The following is a 7,617-nucleotide window of genomic DNA, read 5'->3' as shown; positions in this document are numbered from 1 at the left end:
AGTTCTAAGGTCAAACCGATGTCTCCAAGCTGTGAAAGGGGCTTTCAGGCTCCGCAAAGTTGACCTCAGTTTGATCACTGTCCACTGCATTGTTATTTTTGTTGAGGGATGAAGATCCACCCAGGCTGCCCCCACCTCGCTTTTTGAGTCCGTCAGTCTCGGGGTCATCATCGGCGCTGTCAAGGAATGGAGTTCGAGGCTCATCTTCCTCCAGGATGAACTCTGGGTGAGTCATGAAGTTATGGATGGAGCTTCTGGACTCAGGTTTCTCGAGGCCTTCATACAAGGAGCTACGGAACGCATTCACCACCTTGATCTGCCAGCAGGTGAGGGTGCAGAGCATGGGGATAAATAAAAGAGAGGTTAATAGCGGCCATGAGAGGCTGGAGTTCCCAGGAGAACATATGAAAAAAAATGGGACAATAAAATAAAAAGGACAACAACAATGATCACCACCACAGAACAGACAGGTAAGTCAAAATGAGAGATCTATGGTGAACTAGGAGGGCCAACATGGACCAGACTCGGGCACTAGGTGCGTGATGGGGAGTCAACCGACTATGGGGCGACTTCAGAAGCTGCAAGAAAAGACAAAAAAAAAAAGCTCAAAAACCAAAACGAGATCATTTTCAATGAATGGAAGCCAAAATGCATTAGTTGTCATTATGTGCGCGCACGCATATCTGTGTGTATAAACGAAGACAAAAAAGTGGCACTACAACTCAAAAAAATAGGTGGGTTAGACAAACAGTGGATTCACTTCAAGGCAAAAAAAAACTACTGTGGGAGCAATGTGTTCATTCTATCTCATTTTTTAGACCTACAGGAAGGAATGGGCTTTAACAAGGTGTCACAAACTTTCCAAGCCCCTGTGAAGCACTAGGTCCAAGTAGATGCCATAAGCAGTAAAACAGGACCCAACAAAACATGCAAGGAGGAAGCCAGCTGCATGTGAGCTTCCCTGCAACACAGCCACCGAGATCCCAGGTTGGAGCTCTGCATCCTGCCCTGAACACGCCGAAGAGGACCCAGCAATCCCCAAAGGCAGCTATAGCTGTTCTTTTGGAAGCTTTGCACACACAAGAAATCCCAAACCTTGCTAGAAAGCCTGGCTGCTTCCTGCTCCTGCAAAACCCCTGGGCTGTCAGCACTGCCAAAAGCAAGGCATGACAAGCAAGAGATCCAGAGCCCAGTCTGCATAGCTAGGATCCTGCTGTGCTGCACTGGGAGGGAGAGGTCTGGAAACAAGCCAGGACACAGCCAACACCGAATTTGCTGCTCTTGCCAGCTCCTCCGGAAGTGCAGTCCTGCGCTCTTCCAGTCCCTGTTTGCATGATAGGTGACAAGTGTCAGATCCAGGCAGGGGGTGAGGGGGCACTGCTGGGGGCTCAGTGGACGGCTCTGCCCTGCAGCCCTGTTCCCACATGGCATGCACAGGGCAACTGACGTGCACCTACAGGGCTCCAGCTCTTGCAGATGACTCGGGGCTACAATCACTCAAGATGTCAAAAGGCATAAAGTGAATGAATGCTGAAGAACGTGGGCTGACAAACTGAGCTGAAGGCTCCCAAGCTAGAAAAGACCCAGCGAAATCACACTCCCTGCTTTGCCTTTTATCGGAAAGCCAAGAGCCATGCACCACACTGGGCACTCCAGAGGAGCTCTTGGATAACTCCACAGCAGCTCCCACAGATGCTCTGCTTGCTGCCTCTCCCCCGCTGGCCTCATCCTGCCAGGGCTCACACTAGCTCCCCGCTGGCTTGTGTCCCCCTCCCTGTCCCCTGGTAACTGCCCTGGCCACGAGTGACCCCTTCCCACAGCAGCACTGCTCCTCCATCTCCAGGCCCACAGAAGGAGCCAGCAGATCCCACACCTCAGAAACCCCATTCCCCCCTTCCATATCCCACGCCACGTCCCTTGCACCTTCCCCATCACGCAGCAGGGGGAGCAGAGAGTGTCCAGAGCTGCTAGAGAAGAATGAGTTACATATGCTCTTGAAAGCTGATGCTGCAAGTGCGTGCTGCCACTTCTTCAGGAACGGGCTGCAGATTTAGGAGGTGAGCAGAGATGGCAGCCCTCAGCCTGCTGATACATGGCCAGGATGGGAGGGACATCAAACCCAGCACAGCCAGAGGGAGCCTCTGGGGATCGCTGGTCTCAGCTTTAATAGCACCCACAGAAGCAGACCAGAGAAGTTACTCAAAGACGACCCTCATGCCTGAAACTCTGGAGGTTTACCTGCACAATGCTCCAGGGTTCCCTCTGCACAGGGGATGCACTTTCGAGTCTGCTCTGCATCAGATTCAGAATGACGCTGCTACCCCATACCAGGGCATCCCCACAGATACAGCACATCCTAGCTAGAAATAAATGAGCCAGCTCAGAGCCCACGAGTTGGATGGCAGACACTCATGAGGAAGTACTGCCGTGATGCTGGAGCACCAGCTGGCCTGTGAAAATTGAAAGTTTTGTGGCTGGAAACAGGGATTCAGAACTGTTTGCTGCACTAGCAACCATAGCAAGGTCCTAGATAAAGTCAGGATTTAGTGTGAATGCACAAGACAAGGCAGACCACAGAGCAGACCACCTGGTACCAAAATCAATGATGCATCACTTCATCAGCACCTCAAGAAGAGCAACTGCAAACACAGACTGCCCTAACGTGGTGTGCAAAAGTCACAGAGAACCAGCCTAAACCAGCTAAGGAGCACCTTGGTGCCTGCCAGCACAGTAAGGAGTGTGGCACGAGCTTTGGCAGAGCAAGGAGCAGCCTCACACCTCTCCCTTCCCCAACGCTTGCAGCACAGGTGAGCCCAGAGCCCACCTGCCACCCCACACCGTCCGTTCCACTGGAATGGCAGCTTTCCCCATATACTCACATTGATTTAACCATCTCTTGAACAACTGTTGTAAGATTAATTCAAGCTGTTCCTTCATTAAAAGAACCTCACATAACCTCTGTGTTTACAGTTCACTCATCTCACACCATTGCTGCAAAGAGCTGCAAAACCACTGCGCACACTGAGATGGAAGAGACATCTCCTGCACGATGCCATCAGTGCCACGCTGAGCCACAGCTGCTGGGCCTCACTGCCCCAGAACAGGTCTGACCAGGGATTTGCAAACCACCTCCCGGAGGGCTCTCCCAAGATCTCCCTCTCCTCCAATGGCCCCAACAGAGCACACCGGGCTGCCGAGGTCCAGCCCTGGAAGACTCATCCCCGAAATGAAGTGGAAGACAGCAGGTTACCGTTAATCTGTACAGAGGGAACCGGAGCTCAGAGGAAGGGCAGGAAAGCAGTGAAGGGAATAGATAGAAGTCTAGACAGAAAACAGAGGGAATACTTAGCAGCTTGGGTTAGCTGTTGGTGAAGTTGTTTGCTGCCTGGAATGACATTTGCTACTCAAGCTACCCATCCCCCAGCTGCATAACAGGGAGAACATTAATCCACAGACTGCAAAAAAAAGAAAAAAAACCTGCATTGTGATTTCACCCAACCAAAACCCCTGCCCTGAGAGCCCTCTAAAGGGTCTTCTTCCAGTCAGAATGTCTCAGTGGTGCAGAGATGCAGCGGAACAGAAGGCAGCTGTGCTGCTTCAGAAACGCTGAGATTAAACAGAACTCAGGCATCGGTGTTGACTAAATAAAGAGAAAACAAAATTATCCAAAGTTTTCTCTTCTCTCCCACACTGCATAAACATTGGAGACTGAAAGCTGCTCAAAAAGTCACCTAGGGTATTTCTTTAATAAGAAGAGAAGAAGGAAAATGACTGCAATAAAAAAGTCAATTATCTGAGAAAGATGCACTACCTACTCACAGCCCTGCAGACAGAATCCTCACTCACGTGCTTGCAGGCTGTTATGCTGCTTGTAACAAACAGAGGGCACCATACCAGAGTGGGATTTGTTTTGCTCTAGAAACCCATTGCTAGATGCAAGATTCAGCTTTCTCCAGCCGTGTTTTCCACCTCCGTTTACATGCAGAAAGCTGCAGGCGCAGAATGGAACAGCCAGCCCGGCCCCGCTGAGCTCCTGCATGTGGTGGCAATGCTCCGGGGCCACCAGGGGACAAGCAGAGCCCCCATGCCATCCCCTGCAGAGAGGGGGACACACTTAGGTGTGCTCCTTGCCACGGCAGCGTTCACACTTATGCCGAGTTGCTGCACATGTGTGCAACCCAAGGTTTTCTCCAGCCCCAAGGCTGGGCTCTGTGGGGCCCTGGGGGTGCAAGTACCACAGGCTGGGCATGGAGCCCTCTGCCCTGACCTGCAAGGCATGCAGGTTAACCCTGGGACAGGAGGACTGCGCACTGAACCCATGGGTCTGGCTGTGGATGAGTGATGCGGAGCACCCGGCTGCTCCTGCACCGCTGAGCGCAGCAGGGAGCAAACCCCTTTGTCACTCACACATGTGCAAGAGGCAGAGAGCATGTAGGTGGCATAGCCCTGCAGCCCAGCCAGCCCCGACAGCGCGCTGACTGCTGTGGGAAGGGCTGAGAGGTTGCTTTGCCTCCAAATGTAGGGCTCTGGAAAAGCATCCTCTCCACCAGCTCCTGGTGTTGGGCAGAGCTGCGCTGCAAAGAACCAGGAGCATTTGGGCACAAACAGTGCTCCCTTCTCACAGCAGTGCTCTGAGTTGCTCAGAAATGCACAGTTCTTTCAAGCAGAACCACCAATTTTGCACCCCTCTCAGGAAGGCAGACCCATACGTCAGTCCTGCAAAGGAGAAGAGGTGAAAAAAGAAGGAAGCAACAAGGACTGGGGTGAGGGAAGGACCAAAAAGTACCACCAACTTGTTAAAAATGCAACAGCCTTTTTTTCTTTTAAAAATAAATAAACAAAACCACACCATCTCCCACCCCATCCTTCACTTTAGAAAACAGTGGGTCAGAGGGAAAGAGAACAGGCTGGGTCAGGTTGTGCAGTGCTCTGTGGTTATTAGAAGTCATGCATTTTAATAGACTATCACTCACTGCCCGCAGGAGGAGATGCAGCAGCAGCAACAGCAGAAGTGGTGGGAGTGGAATTGACGGAGGAAAGAGCTACATGGGTTGGGCTAGAAACATTTTTTACATCGTGGTGCTGGCTCACGATGGAAGGCTGTCTCCTGAGGGCTCCCTGCAAAGAGGAGGCGCCGGTCTGGAATGTGTAAACTACGTCCATCTGCAAAGAACCAGAGAGTGAGATAGCATTGCCCTGGCCAGAAACAGGGACAGGGGTCAGGGACAGAGGGAGCGGGGTTGGGGCAGATACATGGGGATAGGAAGGAAGAAGGATGGAGAGGTGTAGGAAGGAGGAGAGAGACACCCCCCGCCCCCCCCCCCCCCCGCCCACGCTCCCGCAAACCCACACGGGTTTGGTCAGTGCACAGGGGCAGAGGGGAGGTGGGTTTCCAGTCCTTGTGGGTGCAAGAGGTGTAGAGTTCATTCCACCACCGAGAGATGAGGCGAGTTGGAGCAGCACAGGGAGCAGCCCAGGTCATCCCCAGAGCTGCAGGAGGAGCAGAGACAGACAGAAGGCAGCGGAGGCGTGAGCTGGCAGCCTGGAAAACCACTGGGAAAGAGTTCATGGTCCCTCAACCCCACGGGGCGAGGTCCTGGAGTGCAGCAGGTACACAGGGCCATAGAATGCATTCCACAGCCTCTCCCCTAGAATAACATAGGGCCCAGAAGCAGAGCTGGTAGAATGGGCAGGGAAGTAGCCAGGATGCTCTGTCCATGGCACGCTCCGGGACAGGAGGGACTGAGCAGCGCCCTGAGGCTTCCCCGACTCATGTCCCCTTGGCTGTCCCCTGCCCTGTGCCAGCCCCTCGCTGCTCCCCTGGGGAAAGACACTTTCTCCAGACCCATGTGCAGCTCTCATCCACCCCACATATGCCTCACACTCTGCCTTGCTCCTTGACCAGTCGTACCATCCATAGAGGGACACCCTGCCCTGGCACAGCAGGCTGACCATAAGGAACATGGCCTGTTTAAGGCATGCCAGCTGGGGACAGAATCCCCTAAAATGCTCAGGTTTGACTTGCTGCTGCTCCACAGCCAGAAAAGACACACTCAAGAGGTCTCAGGATTTGCCAACAGCTGCAATGGGGAACAATGCTCCTAGGCACCGCAACAGGTCCACCATGGCTACAGGAGAAAGAATCCAGAGCCCATGGGTGCAATGTGCAGGCACAGAGCCAGCAGTGTGCCTGGCATCTGGCTGTCCATACCTATCAGGACATTGAGATTGCTTCCTGACCTGACCTGGGGCTCCCAGGGGCAGTTCAGCCCCTGCCAGCACTGCCCTTCACCTTGAAACCCTCAAGGCGTCATCTCAAAGAGAAGCCAAGCTAACACAGCACGAGACAGCTGCCATGTTAGCTGCAGTCCCTGCACTTGGGCCACTTCAGTTGACTTGATCTGTTGCAAGGTCCGAGAAGTAGGAACAAAGGGCGACCCAGCAGCCTGAAGACCTACAGCTTTGCTCTGTGAGGCAGCTCCATCCCAGGCCTCAAGGGAAGAAGGGCAGAGACCTCACTGCAGGAGCTCTCTCTGCCCCAAGCAGCCAACCATCAGGGAGGCAGGGTGGGGAAAAAGCCACAGCAACAACAAAAAACCTTTCAGGAAAAAAAAAAAAAACAAGTCAGAGAAACAACTGATGTAAAAACCATATTAACCAATTCTCCTCCCTTTCCCTGTTGCAGGGCCAAGAGCAGCAGGCACAGAGCAGGAGAGCTGGCACAGAGGGATGGCAAGAGCCCTGAGGGCAGCAGGAGGCGATGCTCGCCCACAGCCATCCCCTCAGAGCAGGGCTTTGCTGGGAGGACTGAGGGGGCCAGGCTCAGCCTGAGGTCCTGAGCCCGAGGGCTGGGGAGCTGAGCTCAGAGAGCACAGCCAGCTTTTGGAAGCACCAGCAGCCTTCTGGGAAGGGTAATATGCCTTCCCCAGGCATCTCAGACTGCCCAAGGCTGATACCAGCTCACATCAACCCAGAGTAGAAGACAGTCCTTATGTAAGAGCACCAAGGGCAGAGCAGGAGAGAGCTTGGTACTCCATGCTGCAGCTCCACGGCGTTGATCCCTGCTGGGATCACTGCAGCTCCAGCACTGCTCTGCTACCAGTGAGGTGCCCATCGGCCATGTTCTGTGTCAGAACAGAACCTGTACCTCTCCCTGCCCACCTGAGGCTGTCCCAGAAAGTCAGGCTGTCCTGGTTTCCCAAAACCAGGACAGACTCAGAAAGGCACAGGCGGGGGGAGAAGTCTAACCCAGGAGCTGATGGCATCCTCTGAGCAGTGGCTGTCGCCTCTTTCCAGATGGAGCTCCTGGAGAGAATTAAAGGGAAAGAGAGAGAAGAAAGCCCCACAGGACCCTCTGCCCCACATTACCTGTGTCTGTATCCTGTTGAGACCCCTGAACCACAGGATCTGCCCACGCCGCAGCTCCATTTCAGCATGGTCGATCTCATCCACATCCTCCGGCAGCTCTTCCTCTGGGATCTCCTCCTTGGTGATGCCATGCCCAGCTTCCTTCAGGAACTTCAGGTGGCTGGTGGGGACTGTGCAGATCAGCTGGGGAGAGGCAGGGAGAGTGACTCAGCTGAGACACCTCACCTCAGACAAGCAGAGCAGGAGTGA

The 7,617-nt window shown here is 53.7% G+C and overlaps 1 protein-coding gene across 6 annotated transcripts in view; it reads right to left on the bottom strand.

Annotated features, from left to right (window-relative positions):
• The window catches only part of LOC110388176 (plasma membrane calcium-transporting ATPase 4-like), a 33,934-nt gene continuing 26,323 nt past the window's right edge, over positions 7–7,617 (bottom strand). For 3 of the 6 annotated variants that reach the window (XM_021377138.1, XM_021377140.1, XM_021377139.1), the window contains exons 20-21: positions 7,369–7,551; positions 11–316 (exon numbers count right to left, since the gene is read on the bottom strand). In XM_021377138.1, the coding sequence (XP_021232813.1) occupies positions 11–316; positions 7,369–7,551 (489 nt within the window). Of the gene's footprint in view, positions 317–3,722; positions 5,164–7,368; positions 7,552–7,617 lie in introns of those variants that run through there. The other 3 variants (XM_021377143.1, XM_021377142.1, XM_021377144.1) reach the window with 3 other exon arrangements.

The sequence above is a fragment of the Numida meleagris genome, chromosome 25 (genome assembly GCF_002078875.1).
Source record: "Numida meleagris isolate 19003 breed g44 Domestic line chromosome 25, NumMel1.0, whole genome shotgun sequence".
Lineage (NCBI taxonomy): Eukaryota > Metazoa > Chordata > Aves > Galliformes > Numididae > Numida > Numida meleagris.
Note: the sequence above shows the minus strand (reverse complement) of the source record. Positions and strands in the feature narration are given on the sequence as shown.